A 26,069-nucleotide genomic window follows, 5' to 3' on the forward strand; every position below is an offset into this window, starting at 1 on the left:
AAGTGTGCAGAGAAACCACGCCCACCTTCTCCCGTTCAGTGATTTTCCGTCAATACATGAGTCATCTTTTGTCAGATTCCTGCCTGCCTCGGGCCTTTAGTGCAGCAGACATTCGGACGCAGAAAAGTTTTCCTGCAGTTCATCACGCAGACGTCAGAGTCTGATGGAGTTTCAGATTTTACTTGCAGGTTTTTTCCTTAAATCCAGTTCAGGTTCACGTTTCCACGCTCAGATCTGCTCAGATCCTTCCTGAAATCCAGACATGAAAGGGTTCAATATCTTGCTTTAAACCGGAACCCTCCTCCTCATTCTGGCTGCCTTTTAAATGGTATACTGTTCAGAAGTGGGAGCGACTGTCTCCAAAGGCAAAAGACAGATTACAGGGGCTGTCATTTTTCATCTCAAACTATTCCCTCTGCAGGTGTTTATATTAAAATATCAGTGGTTAATGTACACATCAGGCATGTAATGTGCGTTCAAGAAAGCGCTTAACGCGTTTTTAGCATACGGTGTTAACTCTGGACTGTCGCTACCCGATACTAACGCATGTACTCACAAATGGAATTGTTTTGCTGTGAAATGTCGAAGCGTTGCAGATCTGGTGAATATTGCTCCAGGCTTTTTCTATCACAGCTCTATTCCGATGAAAGGCACATGCAGAATCCGAATTGCTTCCCTATCGTTGTGGATTCTCCCTATCCCTCCATTTATCCCTCCCAAGTGCAGAGATATGGAAAAAATAGTGTCTTCAAATTCTGACGTTTCTACAGCTTGATGACATCATCAATAGCCAGCGGTCATCTACGTTAGGGCGTAGCTGCCAGTGGTCAGAAAATACATAATGACATCGGTTTTATAACTTTAAAAAAGGCTAGCAAAAATAAAAACTCAACACTTATATTTAGGTGTAAACTTCTGTGATTTAAAGCACAGAAATGCGTTTCTCTTCCGCGGAAAACCATATATGCAAGAGGGAAAGCCAGCCGTTAGTCACTACGACGATTCTTTAAAAAAAAAAAAAGCTTTCTGACTCCACTACAGCTTCAAAGGCTCCAACCCTTGGATCAATAGGGAGGAGCTGTACGGATAGGGAATGAATTCAGATTTCAGCCTTGGTGTCATAGAATTCCAGCCAGGCACAAACCGCAATTACCAATTTCTCCTCCGTGGCCAGTTTTAAAAAGGTTGGCAAAGGACGCCATCCATACGCCACAACCAAATCAGAGTCAGTTCAACTGGCTTAGCTTTGGCTTAGCTAATTTAAATCAGACGGATGTGTGATTATGTGCAAAAACCAACTTCTGTGAGGTAAATTAAAGTGTAACCCGGGTAGCTAATGGAGATCTCATTAACTGACAAAGCTCTTTATGAGCCACAGTCCTGTCCGGGGTGGGGGGGTGACACGGGTGTAAGTAATGACATTAACAATTACTCCCATTCAATTAGATGCTCTAGTTTCCAGGTATTTCTTTGTTGTTGTCTTTCTCTAATCAAACCTTTAACATTCATGAAGTCTGCCTCATTTTTGGTGTGAGACCCAGAAATTCACCGACTCGGTGGGGTTTGGATTCAGCGGACGAGGAAAAACCTCCAGCCTGGTTGGAGCTTCAGGTGAAAGAGGAGGCTTTAAGGGCGGCCCGCTGAAGCACTGCGTAAAGTTGAAATGGAAAATTGGATTACATCAAAGCGGCGCCCCCCGCTCGCTGGGATGCTGCACTCCAACATGCAAACGCACAACAGCCCCCTCTGAGAAGCGGATAATGAGATGTTAATCCAACAAAATGTCACTTTGCTTTGGAGATGAAATTGTTCTGCTGGACGTATTTGAGGCCGTCCGTGTGAATGGCTTCTCCACCATACAAACGCTCTTTATGTATGGGGAGGGGGGGTCGTCTGAGTGTGGCAGAAAGTGGTTGCCGAGCACTGGGGGCCAAAAATGTGTCATGCTTGTAGGGATGAAGCGAAGTTGAACTAATCACGTTGATGACCCTCTAATGCCGCTAGAGTCCAGTTTGGGTGACGCTAAAAACCTGAAGTGAGACGTTGGGTTGTTCTGGAAAACTATCAATGACTGCTCGATTTGAGGGAAAACTCGCAGTGTGCAGTATTAGTCATGACAATTTGAACAACTATACATCACCATGTAGCATAACAACGAAAACATCTTTCCCATTCTAGTGCAACAGCGTTAATTCAGTCAACAAAACTTAAATTATCCTCCAAATGACCCAAGTCAACATAGGAGGCGGACATCCAATGTCAAAGAAGGCCATCAGTTTGGTCGACGATGTAAAGGGGTGCATCCAATTGGTCAAATGCGTAAAGGCCTTTATTTGATGTGTTTAATAATTCACGCTGTTTCGGCTTCTGCGTAAACATTTAAAGTAACCTTTTTTTTTTTTGCGAATGACAGCATCTTTTGCTATACACGTATTCCACAGGCTGATATCACAGTGACGATACATTTGTGGTTACTGTGCAGGCCTAATGGCTGCTCAACCAAATTTCTTTAATTCAGACACGCCTGTCTGGATCTGGGATCCTCTCTGGTCTCCCCCCCCATTTCGGAGGTCACAAATGGAGAAAGTTTGTTAGGAAACCTAAGCCGCCACCGACGCTGAGACACAACCAGAGGAATTCCTGTAACTTGAGTTTATACCTTCTGGCTCCTCTTTCTCCCTCCCGCTCCGCTCTGAGGGTTTCCCCTGCCGGCTCCCAATCCGCTCAGATCCAGAACTCTTGGCAGCTGCTGCATTGCTGGGTTAGCGCTCCTGAAAGCATCTGTGTGCGCTCGTGGCAGCGGCGCTCTGTGAGTGAAGCTCCCATCTGCATGCAGTTATCGTCTGAAGAGGATTTCAGCTCCAAGCAGACAGCAGAGCTCGATTAAATGAAGTCGGACTTCCAGGGTTGTAATGCGCAACATATGCAGAGTAATTAGAGAGCATTCCCCGTTTCCTGTGCGTTTCATGTGGGCTTAGGTTAAGTGTACATGTGTGTGTCCGAGCTTTGAAGTCCAATGGAGAACTCTTGGCCGTATAAGTTTTATGGAATGGAAGGAAGGCATTTTTCACGTTTTCTTTGACAACAAGATTTGAAACTCCTTCCAAAAGCTGCGACTTGTGCTGCTTCCGACTCGGGAGTCCAAATGGGGTTTTAATTGGCTTCGTTTGACCCCCGCTCAACAAAAGTGCATAGTTAACAGCTCAGGACCAGAAACCGTGGGACAGAGCTTCCACTAAGCATTAATGCAGCTGCTCTGTAGGTGTTGGGTAGTTTTGGTTGCAGTTGGAACTCAGAGAAGACTGGACATGTGGATTGTTTTGGTTCGTTTCCTGCTGCCTTTGTGTTGCCTTTGTTAAATTGACCCTGAAGCTGAGTTGTGTTTAAGGTTTGCTACGATCAGAATCAGAAAATGGAGTTACTATGTTTGTTTTCATGGATCTGCTGTGGTTTGATATTGGTCGTAAATCAAGACGCCTTCCTCTGTCATGGCTCTGGAGCAAAAACCAAACTCTGGTGAACCTGATGGAAACTGTAGGTCATGTGCTCCTTGGGCTGGCTGCAGAACATCCTGCTTTTTGGAAGCTTCCCAAGGAAAGAATGTCAATGGTTCTAAAGACAGTTTCCTTTTTATTCAAGAATAGAAGCATAAAGATTCTCCTTCACTTCTGTACTGTTTTTCTGTCTCTGTGGTGAAAAATTCTAGATATGCAGCCAGGATTTTAAAGCTAAAGTTGCAGTGTTGTGGGTTAACCGGGCCTTTTTAGAGTCGTAGACAGGTACATCGTTAGCTGAGCATGAGCTTGTCTTGCACTTCCTTTCAGGCTTGTTGAAAACGTACCAGTGAAGCCTTTACAAGGCCAATGAAAATTGCATGCACTTATGATGTAGGGATGATTCTGTTTTTCAGTGCCCTTACGCCATACTCTAGTTGTTGGGACAGCCTTAGTTCCAACTGCCCTCATGGGTATATGGGCTGTTTGCAGGTAAAAAATGGTCGAACCTCTATGAGACACTTGTGGATCACGCAGTTAACAAGTCAATGCACTGATGGACTCCTTGCACAATCCGCAGGATTTGGGAGGGATTGGGGGGGGGGTCAATACAACACGCCTGCGTCTGACCTACTTCACCCATACTTCTGTGTTGTATGTTTTTGCCATGACCTGTCGCCAGAAGAAAAAATGTGTATGAACATATTTGCTCAATGGGTTCATCGAGCGGTCCACGACTGCGTGTTCCGTACAGGTTTGTTGGTTTGACACCACCAGACAGCCTGCTTCCACCCGTAAGTTAGTTTGGATGAAACACTAAGTAAAAAAACTTCTGTCAACTTGGTTTATAAAACAAAATGTTGAGAACAGTCAGCCATTGAAGACATCGTTTTTCTGTGCTCTTGTGGTGTCTGGTTGCTGCTCTGAAAGGTGGTCGCAGCGTCTACTGTGGATCGACTCTGCGTTTCTCTGTTTGTGTCTGAAGCATCAAGTGTCTAAGCTTTACTTTAGCCTTTAGTCGTGTGAAAAACGGGTAGACGTTGAACTTTAGAGGGCGTGTCTTTATGATACAAACATGAATGTGCAATAATGACACAATATCGTATTGGACATCAAATATGAAGGTTCCTACAGTTTCCTGTTTGTGGTTCGGAGGAATGTCTGAAACCTATTCCTCGGTCACTCACTGGAAACTCACCTGCTCCAGCTGACCAATTATGGTTCAGCTGGTGGTGAGGGCTGGATCGTCCTAAATAACGTTTGTCCGTTTTGTCAGCTATTCTTGTTTTGACAATTATTGTAGAAGAGATTTGGTTCCATTGAAAAAGTCAAATAAGAAGAGTTGATAGTTTTGGACAGGAATCCTTTAAAATTCTCACTAGAGCAGAATTTCATTTCATCTAAAACCACGATCAAAATACTCCAGAAAAAGCTTCAAGATTCCAAAAAACAAGAGCTGCAGCCTTCAAAGGCATGGGAGCAGATGGCGAAGCTGTGGAAGGAACGATGACTAGATGGTAACTAGATGCTGGTTTCTGTCCGTGTTTGAACTTTCCGGGATAAAACCAGGACTTTTTCTGAAAGCTAAGGAAGCATTGACAAAAGCTCAGGAGCGAGCAGCATCTGCCGGTCCAGTCCAGTCCAGTGCGGAGGGTATATACTGTTGCCGAATCTGTGGTGTGTGACTGGGAGGTGAGCGTTGTGGGCGTGTCCGTTGCCATTGAAAGGCTCTGTGACTAAGAATAGCCTGCTTGTTTCAGCACAAATGTGCATTTGTTGCATCTCAGCTGCTCCACATTTCATTCACAGCCTTCAGCCCCCTCCCCCGCCGTTCTCTGCTGCCGTCCGTCCGTCGCATGCGCTCTAGGCAGCACAGCCAGCTGACTCTGGTTTGTTTTCCTTCCCGCTGGCCAATCAGAGCGTCAGATCGCAGCCACCGCCCTCCCCCACGCCGAGCTTCAAAACACCAGCAGGAGTGTCTGTTCATCTGAGGCAACCAGCCAGCAGGGTTCTGCTACGAGAGGGCGGAGCAGAGTTATGAGAGGGCGTGGCCAGGGCAGAAAAGAGAAAAATGCAGGCGGTGGGGGGATGGCAGGAGAAACAAAGGGGGAATGTTATGGATCATGTTTGAAGGAGAAATCGGTGAAAGAAGCTTGACATGCGAGCGGCAGTGTTGGTATTCCGGAGAGGATCAGGAATCTTCCAGTCCTCCTCTCTGCTCCGGCGGTTTGGAGGTGTCACCGCCACACGTGGCGATTCAATCATTTCCTCTCTGACGAATAATCCGCAGAGGTGTTGCGTGATTTACCAGTCCCTGCTGGTCAGAGTCGTTTTCCGTGTGCAGGAAATGCATGCTTGCCCCCCCCCCCCATCACAGGATTTACACACACTTTAGAAGTAACAGGGTGGGGAGGTAAACTCTGTTTCCGTGTAGATGAAAGCGTGTTGGACGTCTCTGCTCAGGATGGATCCGTGATGGACGTGGCTGGTGAAGCAGAAGGAAGACCAAAGGTTGTCCCCTCACCCAGAAAAAAAAAAAGTTCCTGAAGAGGCGGGCGGGGGGGGGCACACAAATGTCTCCAGGAACATACATGTCCACCTTCGGGTTTGGTGCATTGATGATGAACATGTGGAGCAGTTGATGTGAAGGACTGGTTCTGTTTGAGGCGAACAGGTTCTGTTTTTGACCTGCTCCTGACAGCTGGACTTTCTTCTATCGTTTCTGTTCTCATTGTTTTCCTGAAGATAAAGATTTTTTACAAAAACTTTCTCATTTTCTGCTTTACAGCTGAATTCGGGGAAGTTTTTTTTTTGTAATTTCGTTTTTATTTTAGCTTTCACATCAATAAAAACTGTTGAACAATTTCTTCTTCCATCTCAAAATACAATCTCATGATGCCATTAATAAAAATGATAAATACTTAAGATTCGATCTTCAGGTTTTTTTACCTTTTAAAAACAGGACGTTTTTCTGGTTTAGCATTATTTATTTATTGTGTAAAATGTAAAAGTTTAGTGAACGAATAAAAAAAATGGGATTTTTAGTTCCTTTAATTTTTAGCTTTTGAATTCTCAAACCTTTATCAGATCATGGAAAACATTGTCTTCAGGAGATGGACGTATGCTCAGGCGTTTACCGATGGTTCTTACTGCGCCGTTTGAGAGCCTTTTAAACGCGTGAAAAAGCTGAGCGCCGTTCCCCCAGCTCCTTTATTCGCCGTTAAAACCCCCTGCAGAGGATGGACGGGATGCTGCTCTCCTTCACCTTTGAATTCTTTATATTTTTTATTAATGACAGCCTTTAGAGGGGGACATCCTATTAGATGATTGTCTGATGTGTGGATCTTTTCAAATGATTTCTGATATTTACACCTTATAGAGGCAAAACCCAGTTTTTATGTGCGAGTAAACTCACAGAGGGTGTTTGCTGCTTCAGAGCGGCTCGCCGTTGTCCAGGTGTGTCTGCTCCCAGGTGACGAGTGGACGGTTGGTTTCCGCTAACCACCCTGAATAGAGTGGCTTCTCCCAACACAGCGGTGTGACCCAGCATGGCCTGAACTCCCCCTCAGCTGTGAGTGCTTCAAAGACGGGATTTCATTGCCAGACGGGATAATGCCCCCCCCCAGCCTCTGTTTGTTAGGGGGGAGGATGGCTGCTGGCAGAAGGAGCCATCCAGCTCCTGCTTCAACGCAGATCCTTTTCACGACGGCGTCCAGATTTCCCAGAATGCTCGGCTCTGCTGAAGTGAAGCTTATGTTGATCATTAAAGATCCCATTTTGTGTGGGGAAAAAGAGTTCTACAGCGGATCCTCCCCCATGACTGTAGTAAGCTTTATTGAAATGTAAGAATTCTGACGCAATCAAAATAAATTCATCCAGATTTCTTAAGAGCTTTAAAAACATCTCCTTGCGTACTTTAACTTCATAAGAGAAGAATATTTGCGTCTTTAAGTGTGAAACTTCATTGGATCGTGTCAGTTTTCAGCAGAATCAGGCTGCAGCTTTATTCACTCTGCGTCTTTTAGGATAAAAATCCGGGGAAAGCGTCTCTTCACTGTTATGTCATCGCTGCTGGAGACGTTTGTGCGGCGACAGAAGCCGCACGGAGCATCGCTCGTCTTCAGCTGTTTGCTGGAGGATCTGGTTCCATGAAACTGGACTCCAGTGTTTTCCTAAACAACAAGCTGGTGGTGGTGTTGCTTCTCTGTAGGCCGCGTTTCCTCACACTTACACAGAGCCTCTGAAAGACAACTCTATGGGAGTTCCTACCATGAGGGTGAAAAACAGCTCTTCTGCTGTTTCCAGACTTTTCTCATCATTAAGGACATCACTCTTTTGACTGGTTTTGCTTCAGTTGACGTTTTTTTTTTAGTAATAATTAAACAAAAATGAATTGAAAAGGTTCAACTTCTTTTATGCTTTCACCAAAAGTCATTTGGAATTTAGAAGGGAAAATATTATAAAGATATTTTTTCTTTTTTTAACACACTAGAAACCAAATCAAATGAAGGACATGTATAAAGTAAATTAAGATTAAGATGGAAGTTAGTATTCAGGTGAATAAGGGGAAGTGGAGGCAGGCTTACTCCACGCTGACAGTTCTGCCCACAATTCAGAGATGAATTTCTAATGAATGCCTGCCCTTCTGCAGACACTATGTTCTAGAAAAAATTTTGTTTTGGCTAAAATTTCCAAAATTGTAATGAAAAGACCACTGGCATTGAAAATGGATGAATCGACGCTCAAATTTATAAACGTTTTTTTTCCCCATACATTTTTGAAAGAATTGTTATCTATTCCTTTTTTCCAAGTGTTTATTTACCAAAAGACTCTAATAAGCAGTCCAAAAGCTTTGGCTTTTCTCATTTTTCAAGTGTGGGAGTGGCTTCTTTAGCTTTTTGTTTTAATCTGATGTTCAGCCTTTGGTGCTAACATGCAGTTCCTGCACCAGATATCTGTCTTTGTTCACCACTTACTGGACTCTACAGGGCGTTTTTGTTGAGGTGTCCGAATCAACAATTCCAAAATCCGGTGGGCTGGAAATTTCTTAGAAGACCACAATGCATTGCGTTTGTATGTTTTGTCACTTCAAAACAAATGAATCCTTCAAGTGTTCATCATTATCATCGCCTGTTACCTGACACTAGGGTCTGTACCTGCAGTTGGAAGAGGCTCGGGGTGAAATGTTGAGGCAGTGTAAATCTGGTGAATGTCGCTCTAGACTTTTCTTTTATTATTATTTTCTGACAGCTCTATTCTGATTTATGAAAGACTTGGTGTAATAGAATTCCAGCTGGGCAAATGCTAAAATTAATTTCTCCTTCATGATCAATTTTCAAACATTGTGCACTTCTGGTCATTCTGTCCATACATCTCCAAGGTTAAAGTTCAACTGGTTTGACTTTCAACGTGCGTTCAATGGTATGTAGAGGCCAAAATCTGATGTGTGAAGCCCGAAATTGAACCCCTGTTTCCAAGGGGGGCGTCTGGGAGTACCACCATAGATTTTTCTATAGTGCTCACTTTAACAGAATCCAAGTCAAATCCTGTGATGAAGATGTTGATGATGGTCTTAAGAGAATCTGCTGGGAGTCGGAGCTGTGATGGATCATTAGATGACCGTTCGTTCTCTCAGATCTTTTTGGTTTTATTCTTTTACACCTTTAGCCTGTTTGTCCCTCAGCCACCTCTCCTCCTCCTCCTCCTCCTCCTCCTCCTCCTCCTCTATCACCTTCCTCCTCCCCTCAAACTCGTGGCATTCCTCTCTTTTGTGACTCCCAGCTCCTGCTGGAATTTTAATGACGTCAGTGGGGGAGGGCCGGCACAGGAAGCCAGAGAGGAGCACTGAGTGACAGGCTGGTGCGGGGATGCTAGTCCAGGCCAGCAGAAGGTGAGACGTCAAGAAAAGGATCCAAAAAGCAGGGGGTGGGGGGGCGTGTTGAGGAGGAGGAAGTCGAACAAAAGGGAAGGGGGTGTGCCTGTGACTCATTAGATTACGCCGCTCCCCAAGGGAAGCTCCAATATTGATGGATTGATTGCAGGCCCCTCTCCATCCGCTGGGTCCTGAGCTCCTGGAGGCCATCGATCCTCCGGTTGCTGCATATTTAATTAACCCTTCATTACAACCAATCAGCATTCAGAGCTTATTTTAAGAGGGGCAGCAAACAATCATAAGAGCTTTTCACTTTTATCCGGGTCTGCAGGAGGTACTCCTGTCGCCAGTTGTTGTGGGAGGTGTCACGATCTTCCGGGGGGGGGGACAATATGAAATCCTCCAGTTTGAAAGAATTATTGATCAATGGTTTTGCCTCTTCCTGTTGCAGCACTGATCTGTGCGGGTGGTGGGGGCTTCCCTGGTAACCCATGAATGAGGAGGATTGTTGATCTTTACTGGGCTTTACTCCTTAATTAGCTTCCCGTTTAAAGAGGCAGCAAGAAGGATGGAGACGCTCCATCTCCTAGTTCGTCGTCTATCCTGACGGGGTCGTGCAGTGAAAACATCAGACTTTGTTTCGTGTGAAAACGGGTCAAACGCCTATGTTGGAAATGAAACATCTGCTTTGTTTGAATAGATTGTTCTGGTCTCACACGGTCTCCCTTCCTCCCAGGTGTTCCTGTTCTTCTGCGAGACCTGCTCGGTGCCCATCTGCAGGGAGTGCAGCATGGGCCGCCACATGGGCCACACCTTTGTTTACCTGCAGGACGCCGTCCAGGACTGCCGCGCCATCACCATCCAGCTGCTGGCGGATGCTCAGCAGGGCCGACAGGCGCTACAGGTGAGACACCGCAGAAAACTGAAGACACAGGAGGACGTTTGACATTTTTATCAATGATTTTACTAAGACAAAAACCATTAAAAAAAAAAAAAGTAATAATGTTAATATCCTGACCTCCACGTTTCATAACGAGACATTTTCCAACCTTGGAAAATGTCAGGCCAGCTTTTTAGACTTGGATTGCAGGTGCTACCAGCAGCCACAGCAACAGTCACGAACGAACCAACGCTGCAGACTCAATTCCCTCATTACACGCAAAAAGAATATATAGTACGGGACTATCCAATGTTCTGGTTTTTATCGAAATTCTGACACATTTTTACTTTAGGGGCGACAGTGGCTCAGGTGGTTCAGCAGGTTGGCCGATGATCGAAGGGTCGCTGGTTTGACCCCCCCCCCCCAGTCAACCAGTCAACCAGTCAACCTTTATTGTGTCTTTGAGCAAGACACTTCACCCTCCCTGCCTCCAGTGTCTCTCCACTGGCGTGTGAATGCGTATGAAAGTCCCGGTGATGGTCAGAGGGACCGTAGGCGCGAACAGGCAGCCACACCTCTATCAGTCTGCCCCAGGGCAATTGTGACTACATCAGTAGTTTACCATCACCAAGTGTGAATGAGGAGTGAATGAATAATGGATACATCGTAAGCACTTTGAGCTTTTAGCAGATAAATCCAATCCATTATTATTGTTATTATTACTTTGCTACATTTTTGTTGACCTTGTAAAATACGAAACGTTTGACATACCGTAACTCTGTTTATGCGATCAACGTCAATCAGCTGATTCTGATGTGGAGAAAAAAGGAGCAAACCTTTAGTGTGACGGCGCTAAGCCGCTTTTCTCCTCAACAGAATCGACTAATTTATGTTGATTCTTGTAAGCACTTCATTCTAGTTGAGTGTTGCATATCACAGCTGCTTTTCTCCACTTCAAAATTCGCCAGAGTTACGTTACTTGTGTTAAAGTTTGTAGAGTTGCAGCAGTGAAAAGACAGTCAACACTAAGGCTCCGGTGTTAGAGGTTAAAATGGCAAACTAATGAGCATTAATGCTCACTAGGTTTATGCAGAGACTCTTAAGAAATTTCCAGATTGTGGACTTGTAGATTCGGTCACCCTGACATTATGGCGAACGGCCTATAAAGTTGAGAAAATTAGGACAAAGCCTAACCCTGTGTCCGAATTCCCACCCTACGCAATGCATTGTGGTCTATATTTGCAGATATAGTGAGCATCAATGCTCACTGGTTTTTCGCAGAGACTTCGGCAAAATTTCTAGGGCACTCGATTTTAAAATTGTAGATTCGGACTGCAGTAGAACATGGCAAACGCCCTATATAGTGCACTATATAGGGTATAGTGAAAGAATTCAGACACAGCCGAAAATTTGATTTGGAGGATGAATGAGGTGAGCCGGCGTAGGTACCATAACCGTTCGGCCTGGAACTTCCGTTCGGGGTCCTTCGACTAGTGCTGACGTCACATTATGTGATTGGCTGTCTGTTGGTCTGATGACGTGTCAGATAGTGATCGGTCTGGACAAATTACGATACTACCATAGAAGAAGATATTATGAAGTCTGTTGTAAACGAACAGAGCTCCGACACAGAGCGAGATTATCTTCTAAACGCGCTTTTATTATTATGATTTTTATTAAGTACATTGGAGCCGAACGGACTGCGGACCGAACCCTTCTCCGGACCGTACACTGTAACAAAGCACCTTCCCTGCCTGCGAACACGAAGCTACAAGACTCCAGCTGCTCTGATCAGAGACACGGTTCTCTCGCGTGGAGCAGCTGGTTCATTCTAACAGCCACAGATCTTTTTACAAGGTGGTTTGTGGCAAAATCTCTCTATAAACATTACAAAGAATAATGTCAGACACAACTTATGAAGGAAAATAACTTTAGGTTACAAAAGGAAATGCGAAATGAAAATATCTAGAGCCCGAGCAGATCTCCACGCTACGTAGTTACCGTAGTGTGACGTTACCCTTAGTCGAAAGGACCCCGAACGGTTACTGCAGGCCAAATGGTTATGGTACCTCACCGGGTTTCTTCTTCTTTGGATTCTTTATCAGACATTGTTTTGGGTAACACTGCCCCTAGTGAGTAGCTTCTCGAAACTGCATGGTTGTTTCAGAAATGTGAGCAGAAAGCCCTTCAGCCACAGTTGAGCTCAGGTGAGCGTCCACACCTGCGCATGCTCTGCCAAGTGAGTCATGACTCAGCAAAACCAGGAGGGACGTCGCTTCACTCTGTGTGGGGGCCGACGTCCTTCTTTCTCCATAAGGGCAGCGTCTCTGTCGTCCCCTCCCTTCAGGAGCAGCAGCGATTAGATTCGATCTGCTTAAACGTGTTTGAGGCTGACCAGCCCTGCTGCCGTGGGAGGGGGGGGTTGCGCTCCGAGCCGTCCAGCTGGCCCTTACAGGGGGTGTGTCGCCTGGGCTGAATTGTGATGGGGGCAGGGCGCAGGTCAAAGGGGAAGGATGGGTGCTGAGGAGCATGGGGGAGGGTGGGGGAGGTATTTAAAGCATTTCAGAGAAAGGAAAACTCCCCTCCCCTTTAAAAGAAGTGGAATATGTTGGCCTTCCCCTTTTCAGCCGCTGCACCCAATCCCTTCAAGCTTGTGCACGCTGGCATTTCAATTCTGCCGTATTCTGAAATGTTTGTCTTTAAGTGCTTAATTGAAATATAAATGTTTCATTTTAAAGAAGAAAAAAAACACAAAAGTAAAGGGGTGAAATAAAAACATTGAGGTACTTGGGTTCACTTTGATTGCATCTTTCAAAATAACGTTTATTGGGAGGGAAACTGAAATGTTTGGATTCTCGACTCATAAGATACCACGTTAGGTTGGACACACCATTCTTATCTCCCTCTCTGAGGGTGGGGCTCAGTTGTTTTAGTGAATACTCGCCCAAAACATGAAACTGGAGCTTTTCCACTGAGCTCATGTGATGCTCTGAGGCATGTGCCTCCACGCAGGCTGACCTTTGGCTGAGTCATGCTCTTCAGGGCTGTCTACCTGAAACTCGGAGGAAGACTCCAGGAGTCTGAGCAGAGACCGCTTCCAGGAGCTCCCACACTGAACTTTATGTTTGCTTAGTCCTAGAGTTGGATTTGCACCGGCGACCATCTGGCAGCACTTTGCTGTTTAGCATTTGTTTGTCCACTTTAGCCCAGGTCACTGCAGGACTAACTGCTGACGCCAGATAGTATGTAAACAGTTCCGCACAAAACGCACGCTCCCGTCCCCAGAGGACGGAAATTTCCGCTCACTCTACACCCATTATCTCTGCTGCCCCCTGACCCCGGCCGGTGATCTCCATAGCTCCGCTCCTGCACCGCCATTGGTCCGTTTGGGTCTTTGTGGCCCGCGGACAGAAACAGGAAAGACGTGTTTGAAACGCGATCAGTGAAGAAAGAAAACGAGATTTTTCTTTGAAACGTGAGGTCTGTGCCTTTTTCCTCTCCTCACTGATAAGCCCCCTCCTCCTGTTCCTCCTCTGCCGGCCTGATTTAGTTGTTCCTTTGGCTGGTCACCTCAGGCCGCCGTGCTGCCGGGCTTTGTTCCCTGGGAGGGGCCGTAGGGGGTGGGCTGGGCGATTCCTAAGACGGGATCGGGGATCATGGTGTGTAGAGGTTCGGGTGACCTTTGATCTTTGCAGCCAAAACCACAAAAGAGGCCTCCTCCCACCTCCCCTTGGTCTCTGTGAGGTCCACTTCCACCCCCTCCTTCCCAGAAGCCTCCAAAGAAATGCCTGATAAAACCCAGCGGGGGTTGGAGTGGGGGGGGGATGCTAATTTAGCCTAAATTGTGCGCTGTAAAAGCAAAGAGACTTTTTTTTTTTATAATCGATGACTTTACAGTCCTTCAGGTAATCATAAGCCCCACCCACTCTTCCTGATAGTGCCAGCCTGTAAAATGAGCCTAAAAGGGTCTTTTTTTTAGAAAATTATTCTTCATTTTTTACTTCAGATCTTTCTATCAAAGAGTTTTTGAAACTGTCTCAGTTCTTTTCCCAAACGCGGGGAATCTAAGGGTCCAAATGCAGAAGTAAGGTCATCATGTCGGGCCGTGTAAAGTGACTTCCTATTCCTGACCCCCCGCTTCCTGTTTCCCCACGACTTAAATCCACGCGGGACAAAGGAGGAGATGCGGAAACAATGAGCAGGATGCATTGATTTGTCTGGGAGGGATCCATTTCTCTGCTTCCTGTTTCATCCCTGCCCATCATGCACCTGTGCGCCTTCGGCTTCTTCTTGGCTTCTTTGCATGTCGTGTCAAATGCTCACGGCCTGTCTTGTGTGCTCGCAGCTGAGTATGGAGAAGGTCCAGGCCATGGCGGAGCAGGTGGAGATCAAGGCCAAGGTGGTGCAGACTGAAGTGAAGGCTCTCGTTCTGAGACACAAAAAAGCTCTGGAAGAGCGGGAGTGTGAACTTCTGTGGAAGGTAAGTCGCTGCTCTTATCAAAAAGACCATCTTCTCCATCCTTCTTCCTCTGTGCTTCAGCTTTCATTCCCCTTAAAGGCTTTTATATTGAAAGCTACTTCAATTACAGTAGATTTTGGTACTTTTATTATGATAATAGTGTTCTTACTTCAGCTAAAGTTTCCTCCGCAAAATTTGGGAGGGATGCAAACCGTAGCAAAGACCAATCTGCTGAAAATATCATCTAAAGTCCAATGCAGGTTCTTTCTTTAGACTGTTAATCACAGGGATCATTTATAAACCATTCTTCTGAAGTGTTGCATGCTGGGAGTCCTTGATTGAAAATAATTTCTTTGTGAAGCAGCTCGAAGCCCCGGTTTTCCATCAGAATCTGTTGTTGATGTGCAGAATGAATCTTGATTTTTAAAACAAATCAAGTCCAATTTTGAACCTTTAAAATCCGACCTCGATCGTCTTCTGATCTATGGTCAAAGCGTTCCTAGTGGTCTTTGAATTATGATGATGCAGTTTTAAGCCTAAATAAAAAAATATGTCATTTTCTAGGACATAGTTTCTGCAGAGTGGCAGTAATTCATTTGAAATTGACCTTTGACTTGTGGGCGGGAATGTTGGCACAAAGCAAACCCCGCCCCCCTTCCCTTCCCTGTTGCTAAGGTGGAGGGAGCTTGTGCCCAACCCAGCGAATTTTCTATACGACACAAAAAAGCTCTTTTTCAAACACTATTATTTCATCTTCTCCTGATTGTCTAAGATTTGAATAAAGAAATATCCAGAAATGCAATTCTAAGCTTTTATTAGAGTCTACTCAACCTTTAAAACTGTCAGAGGAAAAACGATTCCTAATGATGTTAGAATAAAAGAGATCTTGTTGGAGAATTTCACAAATCAATAATAATGACAGTTTGCATCTGTGAAAACCAACTTGTGATCCAGAGTTGAGCCTAAAATCAAGTTCTAAAAAGACAGAAAAGAAAAGACTCGGACTGTGCTGCTCATCTAACTCCTACAACATGAGCTGAAAAAGACTTGGACACTTTTCTATCTCCAAGCCCGCTGAATCGCGTTCAGGGCAGCTGGAACCTCTCCCACTTACTATTGGCCTCTTTGTGCCTGAATTTATTTCCAGCTATGACGCTTAATTAAGGTGATATTTGCATCAATAGGTGTCAAGAGGTTAAGGGAAAACGGGGTTGTTTTTTCTTCTTTGAATGGCCATTGACTGCATGTAAGAACTGCAGTCTTGAACTTCACTCAGTCTAGTTCTCATACAGTGGGGCAAAGAAGTATTTAGTCAGCTGACTTAATGGTCCAAGTTCTCCCACTTAAAAAGATGAGAGAGGCCTGTAGTTTTCATCATAGGTATACCTCAACTATGAGATACAAAATGAGGGAAAAAAAACAGAAAATCAAATTGTCCAATTTAAAGAATTTATTAAAAAAATGATGGATGCTGTGAGAGTGTCTTGGGTGACACGTCTGCAGAATCCCGTGGCAGTTGGAACCTGCTCCACTGGACCAGCAGACAGGTGTGGTCATTCCCCTTTTTAAGAAGGGGGACCGGAGGATGTGTTCCAACCACAGGGAAATGACACTCCTCAGCCTCCCTTGGAAGGTCTATGCCAGGGTTCTGGAGAGGAAAGTCCAGCCGATAGTCGAACCGAACAGATCCAGGAACAAGAGTGCGGTTTCAGTCCTGGTCATGGAATAGGACTCATTTCCTCTTCCGGTATTTTCAACACTACTGCGCATGCCCAAATGATTTATTCCGACCGAAAGTGTGACCATCTGAACGTTTGTTCTAATCGTAAAAAGTTTTTCTGGGCCCATGTGCACGGTTAAATTCTAATCCGACCATTGATCCGTGTGAAGGACCTTTTTTGGTTTTTGCTGTATGTTCGTTAAGAAAGATTTTGTCATAGATGCATGTCTTCTGCTCACAAACGCTGATTGAAGGTTTTCTAACTAAACTGCAGAGCTGCTTTTAGGTCATGAATCGCTGGGATCAGATGCTTTGCAGTCGATGGAATCAGAAGTTGAGCTCCTGCGCTCACAGCCAGCATCAAAAAGTGTTCTCGAGTGGATCCTGAGTTCTCTCTTGAGATCAGATCAAAGTGTACCCCCCTCCCCCCACCCATGCTTTCTACAAACCTAAAAAGTCTTTTATGCCTCAGACAGGAGCTGTGAGGCTTCCATCTGCTCCCCTTTGCTCCTCAGAGGAGTTTGAGTCACTCTTGACGTGAAAATGACTCCGTCACCATTTGCTCTTGCCAGTCAGATGGCCACCTGCGGTGCCACAAACGCTGAGTCACCTGCTGCTTGGCGAGTCAGTGTGGCGTGATGATTCATGGCTCGGATACCAGCAACAGGACGCCGTCTGAGTCTACCGCTCTGCTCCTTTGCGGTCAGCGAGGAAGCTAAGGCGTCATCTTTCTGTGACCAACATCTTCCTCACCCTCTTGGTTTTCTCCTGTTCGTTTGTCAAAAAGCCGATCGGGGAGTCTTTGTTCTCTCCTACTATAAAACGTAATTCTAGTCTCACAGATGCAAATTGGGCTTTCAGATCTTTTTCTCCTGGACTCTTTGTTTCCCACCCGGACCGCAGAGGCTGTCAGGCTTTTGTGTCCTCTTTTGTGACTTGATGACAAGGAAGCGTCCAGCCTCTGCGCCTAGGGGTCCACCGCTCTCTTTAACCCCCTAGAGTCTGACTTTACGGTTATCTGATCTGGTTTTTTTAGAAACTTAGACCTACTGACTTCTTTCTTCATTTTCCACCCTCATGTCTTATAAAACTTTCATTTTCAGAAAATAACCTAATTTTGTGTGGCATAAGTGAAGATGCACCTGATTTAATAATTAAGAGAATATTTAAAAATTAAAGTATTGTATTTAATTTGCAATGGAATTAAATCAAAAATGCATTATTGTTGAATTTATTTAATTTTTGCAATAAAAGCCTAAGATAAATAAATACCTTAGAGAAACCCATTTATCAACTCAGAGTGGTTTGTTCCATCCTAAGTTTGTTTTAAGAATAAACAGCATCAGTTTTGATTCCCCATCCTGACAAATTCTGCCTTTATTCTGGACTACAGTTAGGAAAGGATTTCCAATGACGAGCAGTAGAAGCTCGCTTGTCTTTGTGTGGATTTTTATTTTACCAGAAGGCTTTTGTCCTTCAGTGTAAAGCCCCGCTCAGTGCAGACAGCTGTTTGAAGGTCACAAGGAGTTTTTTTACGTAGACTTGACGGCCAACAGTTTGGATTTGAGGATATTTTGATGCCGACTTCAGTGAAACTGTAGTTGGAGCTCAGCGGGTCTTAAAGTCACAGCTGTGAACTGGAGCTATTCCCACTGGGCTTTAGGCCGGTGGAGGTGGAGGAGGTGGAGGTGGTGACATGTTCTGTCTTTAGGAAAAGCTGGAAAGTCTTGACTGCAGACGCTCTCAACCTGGATCCAGACGTACCTGATAGCTACTGAAGACATTTCAAATGTCCAGCGATGTGAAGGAATGGCATAATTAACAGGATTCATTTTCCCCTTAATTCGGTGCAGACCTCCATTTTTATGGTCACGGGTTTATTTTGGTTTGATTTGATTTGTGCATAGCAAGTCAACAACAATAAACAAATTCAGAAAAAATCTCTTCGAAATGTGTGAAAATAAGTTAGTAAGAATAAAGAAAAGCCTTTCAGTTGACTCATACCAAGCGTGGTGTTATGTAATAAAACAATAAATAAAGAAACGAGTGGCATTGTGTAGCCTGCAGGCACTACCCTCTCTGGCCCTCAACGACCCCCTTTTGACCTGCCTTTGCTGGCTGAGCTCCTGCTACACGCCCCTCACTGTCCCCTTCTGCCCCGCCACCCTGGTCAGACAAATTCATGAAGAAACACCCCTACTTTAGTTTAAAATGGCGGCTTTACTCCACAACCATTTTATTTTTTGTTGGTCTTGGAGATGACGAACAGCTCCATGTCAGTTCTAAAAGAATAATACATTTAAAACTTCCTCTGGATGTCCCTAAAGTGTGTGTTTTGTTTTTGTTAGTGGATTTTGCCAATATTTTTTAGACATTTTGGGCTCAACCAATTTCTTGATGCTTGATGTGATGTCATCATTGGGGGAGGGTGAAACATTCATTTTTTCACCTTTACTAGATTTTAGGGAGTTTTGAGGATCTGGCAGGGGTGACATTTCCACTCTAAGGCACAGTCAGAAAGTAGAATTGCAAAAGTGGTCCTTGCAGACTGCTGTTTGCAGACTGCTGTTTGCAGACTGCTGTTTGCAGACTGCTGTCTGTAGACTGCTGTTTGCAGACTGCTGTCTGTAGACTGCTGTTTGTAGACTGCTGTCTGTAGACTGCTGTTTGTAGACTGCTGTTTGCAGACTGCTGTCTGTAGACTGCTGTTTGTAGACTGCTGTCTGTAGACTGCTGTTTGTAGACTGCTGTTTGCAGACTGCTGTCTGTAGACTGCTGTTTGTAGACTGCTGTCTGTAGACTGCTGTTTGCAGACTGCTGTTTGCAGACTGCTGTCTGTAGACTGCTGTTTGTAGACTGCTGTTTGTAGACTGCTGTTTGTAGACTGCTGTTTGCAGACTGCTGTTTGCAGACTGCTCTTTGCAGACTGCTCTTTGCAGACTGCTCTTTGCAGACTGTTGTCAACAGGAACTTACTGGTATGCATTAGGGACACATCAATTCACTTTACCCATGGTTTGGTTTAAAGACCCAGGCTAATGAAAATTGGGTTTTAAACATGTTCTTGTGGCATTTTTCTGATTATTAGAGATTTCTGATTATGTATGGATTCAAATAATTCTGAATCAGGAGCAAATTACAAAGTGGTGATTGAAAAAGAGAGTGTTTGTTGCATAGAAAATACGCTGGGCAAGCCAAAAGCTCCCTCCATGATCTTTCAGAAACGGGGAGAGGAAGTGGCTAGAGTTGCTCCACATCAATGGTTCTGCCCATAACTCAAAGGCAAATTTCAAATGAGCTCCTGCCGCTCTGCAGAAACTATGTCCTATGTTTTGTTTTGTGTGTGCTAAAAACAGCATAATCATAATTAAAAGAGTACTGAGCGCGATGTTACAACAGATCAAAATATGATCGGAGTAACATACAGTTCGGTTTTTAACCGAGAATAGTGGCGTCCTTAGCATTAACGCCGCTTAACTTTCTCCGGCTTCACTTCCTTAAAACAATGTCTAGAAAAAACAAGTTCAGAACTGCTTTACTGTGCTCCACATCTGTAGGTTGTACATAAGGCATGGCCATCAAACCTTTTTTGCTTTCTTCTGGCTGTCCACTGTCGCCCGTTGTCCAGATAGAGCAGAGTGGTGGTGTGGATTGTTGTCCCACCTAGAGACGGTTTGTTCTTTTCGGAGGTGGTTCTCCTTCAGACACTCATCATTTGTCAGCTTCTTGCTGTGACACATATTTTCGTCAGATTAGGAAGCGGAAGAGCTCCATAGAAGGTCAATGTTCTGCTGACTCAGCAGAACTGTAACGTAGTATTAGTCAGCACTAACACGTCAGGCTTAGATCAGATCCCACTTCTGAGACCATGTGGCACGAGGTTCCTCTAACAAAAGGACTTGACCAATTTGTCAGCGATGGAAATCCTCCAACCCAACAGCAGACTTCCTCTAGGCCTTAGTCATTGAGTAACATCATGTATTTGTTTCATCTGTTTCTACTTCCTTTGCCCAACTTAGGTTTCCTCTAATTCAGTGGGGTTTTTTTTTCCAGGTGGAGAAGATCCGTCAGGTGAAAGCCAAGTCTCTGTACCTGCAGGTGGAGAAGCTCCACCAGAGTCTGACCAAATTAGACAGCAGCATTTCCGCCGTCAGCCAGGTGCTGGACGAGGGCCACCACCTCGACGTGCTGCTCGCCAGGGACCGAATGCTCACCCAGATCCACGAGCTCAAGGCTCTCAGGAGCCTTCTGCAGCCGCAGGAGGACGACCGCTTTATGTTCACGCCTCCAGACCAGGTCAGGACAGGTGACGGGTTGAGCTGGAGCTGCTTTTTCTTCCCAAACAAACTCCAGTCATGTGTTTCTCCCATCAGGCCTTATACATCGCCATCCAGTCCATGGGCATGATCAGCAGCGGAGCCTTTGCCCCCGTCACCAAAGCCCACGGAGAAGGTCTAAAGAGCGCACTGCGCGGGAAACCCACCTCCTTCACTGTGATGGGATACGATCACGACGGAGAGCCACGCCTCTCTGGCGGCGATGCCGTGTCTGCGATGGTCATGTCAGCTGCTGATGGCAGCCTGACGGCGGTGGAGGTCTCTGACCATCAGAACGGCACCTACACCGTCAGCTACCTCCCCAAAACCGAGGGGGAGCACCTGGTGTCCGTCCTGGTGTGCAACCAGCACATTCATGGCAGTCCTTTCAAGGTGATGGTGAAGTCTGGGCGGAGCTATGGGTCTCTTGGCTCCCAAATGTCGTCCTTTGGATGCGAGGGCGAAGGAGACGGCCAACTGTGCCGCCCGTGGGGGGTCTGTGTTGACAAGGAGGGATACGTGGTGGTGGCTGACCGCAGCAACAACCGCATACAGGTGAATTCCTCCATTCATCCAACACCAACATGAAACCAAATTCGGATGTATTTTTACGCCGCTGTGCTTCGTGTTCATCCAAATGAACCCAGACACGTTTGCATTCAATCTCAGCACACATATAGCGTTCAGCAGCAGTGTCCAAAACTCATCCAATTCTTTCTTCCTTGTTAGATATTCAAACCTTGCGGGACGTTCCACCACAAGTTTGGCTCCCTGGGCTCCCGGCCAGGTCAGTTCGACCGCCCGGCAGGCGTTGCATGTGACACTCAGAGACGAATCATCGTGGCGGATAAGGACAATCACCGTGTGCAGGTATGAACGGCGGCGTTGCAGCGCCATTGCCAAACACGCGTCACTGTTTGAGTTGTTTGAAGTGGAGCATCCGTAGTTCCAGTGATGGAAAACCATAACCTTCTTCAGAATTATGTATTCACAGTGTTTCTCATCCTGACAGGTGTTTACCTTTGAGGGCCAGTTCCTCCTCAAGTTCGGGGAAAAGGGCACCAAAAACGGGCAGTTCAACTATCCCTGGGACGTGGCTGTAAACTCTGAGGGGAAGATCCTGGTCTCCGACACCAGGAACCACCGAGTGCAGCTCTTCGCCCCCGATGGCTCTTTCCTCAACAAGTACGGCTTTGAGGGCGCCCTGTGGAAACACTTCGACTCCCCCAGAGGAGTAGCCTTCAACCATGAAGACCACCTGGTGGTGACCGACTTCAACAACCACCGGCTGCTGGTCATCCGGCCGGACTGCCAGTCAGCCCGCTTCCTGGGCTCCGAGGGCACCGGCAACGGGCAGTTCCTGCGGCCGCAGGGCGTCACCGTGGACCAAGAGAACCGCATCATCGTGGCAGATTCCCGCAACCACCGAATCCAAATCTTTGAGCCCAACGGAAACTTCTTATGCAAATTTGGCACACAGGGGAGCGGCTACGGGCAGATGGACCGCCCCTCCGGCGTGGCCGTGATGCCGGACGGCGTCATCGTGGTTGTCGACTTCGGGAACAACCGCATCCTCAAGTTCTAGACGCTGTTTTGCATTCTCTCCACCTGTTTTTGCAGTTTTCCTTTTTTTCCCAATGAAGGAAACCAGGAGAGAGAATGACTCAGCAGGAAGGAGGCCTCATCGGAAAAAACTGAGAGCAGGCTGGCTCCAAGGAAAAAACCAAGCTGTTGATTCTCTTCTGATGTTCTTGACTCTCCTGTAGAGATCTGTGGGTACAAAGTGATAATCAGTCGAATAAGGAGCCATATTTCCCTTTCCTGGCTCTCAGCTGCTCTCAGTTCTTTCTGTAGGCCCTCCGTTTCTATACATCTCAGGGAATATTACTCTTCTTGAAACCTTGTACCCTCTGCTCCACACCTACCTCATTTAGCTCTTTATGAATGTACACAGAGTCACTGAGCAGAGGTTTCAGACCGTGAAGTTTTACAAAGAAAGTCTACCTCTTTACTGCATTATTTAAGAGACACAAAAAGAATGGACTCTTGGGTGGTTGTTTGCACAGGATTCATGGAATTCCCGCCGTGCATTTTTTAAAATGAGTTAATGTAAACCTGAATGTTGTTGCTGAGACAATACTCAGACGACCCGTTCTCGTTGGAAGCCATCGCTCCGGAGATACCACTCCTCTGTGGACGTGGAGCGATGCCAAAACTTTTTAAGGAATCAAAATGAGCTCAGGTCGCCGCGGCGCCGTTCCCAGCGCTCGCCGCTTTCCTCACATTGTCCCTCTGGCTTTAGCGACTAATGCAGAGTATATTGATTTATTTAATCAGATCTAAAACCGTCTCCAGTTCCTGAATATGTCTCTAAAGTAAGGAAGATGTGTGGCGGAGTAGATGAGAGAGGACGACATGCACCCGGGGCATCGTCTTCTCTGAAGGAGACGACGCATCAAAAGAAATTCGAGTTGATCCCTTTTGAGATTTGAGAACTTAAGTCATCTGGACGTTAAGAAACTTAAGTGAATAAATGTTGACCTTTTAGGCGAGGCGGGCTGCGTGAGGAAATCCTCACATTTAGACACCCGACCTGGCTGTCCAGAGGACACCTCACTTTGAAGGCCCAACGCGCCCTTATAGGTTAGGCCCTTCGGCTCCTGGGGACCCAGGACTGAGTCCATTATATAATCCTATTTATTTGTGCTTAGAGTTGAAAAGACGCCTCATGATTAAGCTTTGGTAGACCGATTCCTCTAAAGACGGAGGTCTACAGACCAACTACTAGAGTCAACCAAAGTTAGTTTCTGCACAACAGTCGATTGCAGATTTGGCAATTAAAAAAAAAACTTTAATATCCTCTATATACTTTTTTTTTCTCTTTAATTATTGTTAAAAAAAGCCTAAATTTCCTAAAAACCCATTGAGTTAAGTTCACTGCAGCAGAGAACAGCAGGTTCCTGCTCCAAAGACAAACCCTCTCAGGTGTTGCCTCCGGCCATAAGGCAACACCGCCGTCTCGTTTGAAGCTCAGAAGGGCCAGAACGCCCCCGTTCCCTTCGGACGTACATCCGCGTGTTTTTTGTATACCTCAGCTCATAAATACCTCATAGCTTCTGCACATGTAAACAATCAAATACCTCAACTTTCTTCATTGATACCTCAGTTTGTTGTCCAGACCTGGATGTCTCCAGCATACCTCTTCTTGTGTGGCAGTGTGGTGGAGTGCGTGTTTGAAGGACCAAAGATGGCGGCTTTGTTTGGCGTTCCGACAGAACCATGCTGTATACTGCCTGCTCCGTAAATGCCTTTTTATATACCAGAAACCAAATGGGTCCGATGACAGCATTGTGCCAAAAGCACCGGTGAGTTCTGTGCCAAACGGTTGGCGTGGCGACCGCTGGGCTGCGATATCATGGATGCAGTTGATGGAACGAACCTCTTAAAGGATGCACTTAGGAGGGCTGGGACGTGCTCCTCCTCGCCTCGGTTTGAGACCCTGCGTCCGCAGCGAGGGAGCGTCCGCCCTCAGCACAAGTGTGTCTGTGCGTCTCAGGATGACGGTTGCAGAAAAGCTCAAACGCGACAGAAACGCCATATGGTTTCCCAGCCAGCTGCTTCCTGCTGTGAACGCCGCGTTTGTACCGATGAAGATAGTTTTTCAGTATTACCCTCATCTTCACTCGACCTGGATCGCTTTCATTCTTTCGCTTTTTCACTTTTTTTTTCTTTTTTTTTTTAAAGATTAGCAGAATTCTATCTTTAAGATCTTAAGATCTTTACTCTTAAAGAGGAAAAATGTATTTTAAACCTTTTGTTGGTGTTTCATTTCGTTGCATGCTTTAAAAGTTCTTGTGTTGTACTGACGTCTCCCAGTTAGGTGTTGGAAACTCGGATGGGGTGTGTAGCTGGATGTTGGGATGGTTTTTCAAATTAAAAAAATGAGGCGCCCAAAGATGCGTGTGTGCGTTAGGATTGGGTCGGATGACCCTTGACCTTTGCGATTGTAATGTCCTCTGCAGAGCACGGCCTACTCAGCTTGGCAAGTCTTTCCCTTGTTTTGAGGGGAGCGGGCGGGAACTCTGCGCTGTTTCTTCGTCTCAGTCCCGCCTTCGGTTCTGTTCCTCGGCTGGGTTCCCGCTCTGTGATTGCAGGTGTTTGAGGAAAGAAGAGGCGCCGCAGTGTGTGGCGTGCACGGTCGTAGACCTCCTTTAAATGATTGTAAGCTGGAAAGGAAAAAGGTTTGAAAACGTAGAAATAAAAAATAAAAAAATGATCTCAGGTAGTTTCCGGCGGGCTCGTGCTGCTGGTGTCCCACTGATCCTGTCCCCTAGTGAAATAATGTAGTGACTCCCCCCTCTCCGTATTAGCCTGATTCTTTTGTGTGCCCTTTACATTATTATCAACATGAATTCTCAATCAGAAAAAAAAGCTTTTGATTAGTTTCCCTGATTTCTCTTCTGGAGTTGTAGAGAAAAGTTCAAATCCTTCACACCACTCGAGGCTCGCCGTTCCTTTTAGAATGTATTTTGTGAAGAAAAGGGATGGACTGGCTCTCGTTGGCGCCGCGTGGTGCTTTTCCCTGCTGGGGGGGTTGCAGGACGGGCCCCGGTGGCAGAGGAAGGTGGGGAGGATGGAAGGGCCGAGGCTTGAGGGGAGCTCTTCAGACCCCACCATGGTGTCCTGCCACCCCCCCACCAGCAGGTGATTGTGGGCGTAGCGCCTGTGCGCTGGATCTGTTACTTTAAGCTGAAATCCACTGAATGTATCCTGCTCTCAGTCCACGAGCCAGGGGGCGCCGGCGCGGCCAGCTGAGCGGGGAGGAGTGCTGCCGGGTTGGGTGTGAGGGGGTGGGGGGGTCGGTGTGACCAGTCCAAACCGCCTGACTCCCACCCCCCCTCGACACACACACTGAGCCGAGCGCACACGTCAGGTCTTTGGTCCAAATGAGGCTAAAATTTCTCGGCCGCTCCCTGAACTCTGTGGACTTTAAACGTTTCCTATGCAGTTCTCTTGGTTGTTTTTGTTTTGTTTACGCTTAAATAAAGTTGTATTTCTTTGGCTTCAACCGTGTCTTTCTTTAAGTGCAGAAAACACTTTTTCCCAGCATCCTTTGTTTTGTGTGTTTTTCACACAATGAGTGCACAGCATCAAGATAAAACAGCAGACCAACCTGTTCAGGACGGACGCACACACACCAACACACACTAACGCAGACGCTCACACTCTGTGTGGTACAGAACAGGTTTGGACAGGTTTTTTTTGGGGGGTGGGGGGGTGGAAGTGAGCTACTCCATCCTAATTTGGACTAAAATTATTTCTGGTCGTT

General features: G+C 46.1%; 1 protein-coding gene across 3 annotated transcripts in view; it reads left to right on the forward strand.

Annotated features, from left to right (window-relative positions):
- Positions 1 to 25,808, forward strand: part of trim71 (tripartite motif containing 71) — a 28,763-nt gene extending 2,955 nt beyond the window's left edge. For all 3 annotated transcript variants that reach the window (XM_023959895.1, XM_023959896.1, XM_004074032.4), the window contains exons 3-8: positions 10,103 to 10,270; positions 14,592 to 14,726; positions 20,478 to 20,720; positions 20,798 to 21,295; positions 21,470 to 21,610; positions 21,753 to 25,808. In XM_023959895.1, the coding sequence (XP_023815663.1) occupies positions 10,103 to 10,270; positions 14,592 to 14,726; positions 20,478 to 20,720; positions 20,798 to 21,295; positions 21,470 to 21,610; positions 21,753 to 22,325 (1,758 nt within the window). In that variant the 3' untranslated portion in view covers positions 22,326 to 25,808. The remainder of the gene's footprint in view (positions 1 to 10,102; positions 10,271 to 14,591; positions 14,727 to 20,477; positions 20,721 to 20,797; positions 21,296 to 21,469; positions 21,611 to 21,752) is intronic.
- Positions 25,809 to 26,069: the final 261 nt, after the last annotated feature.

Source organism: Oryzias latipes, chromosome 11 (assembly GCF_002234675.1).
Source record: "Oryzias latipes chromosome 11, ASM223467v1".
Lineage (NCBI taxonomy): Eukaryota > Metazoa > Chordata > Actinopteri > Beloniformes > Adrianichthyidae > Oryzias > Oryzias latipes.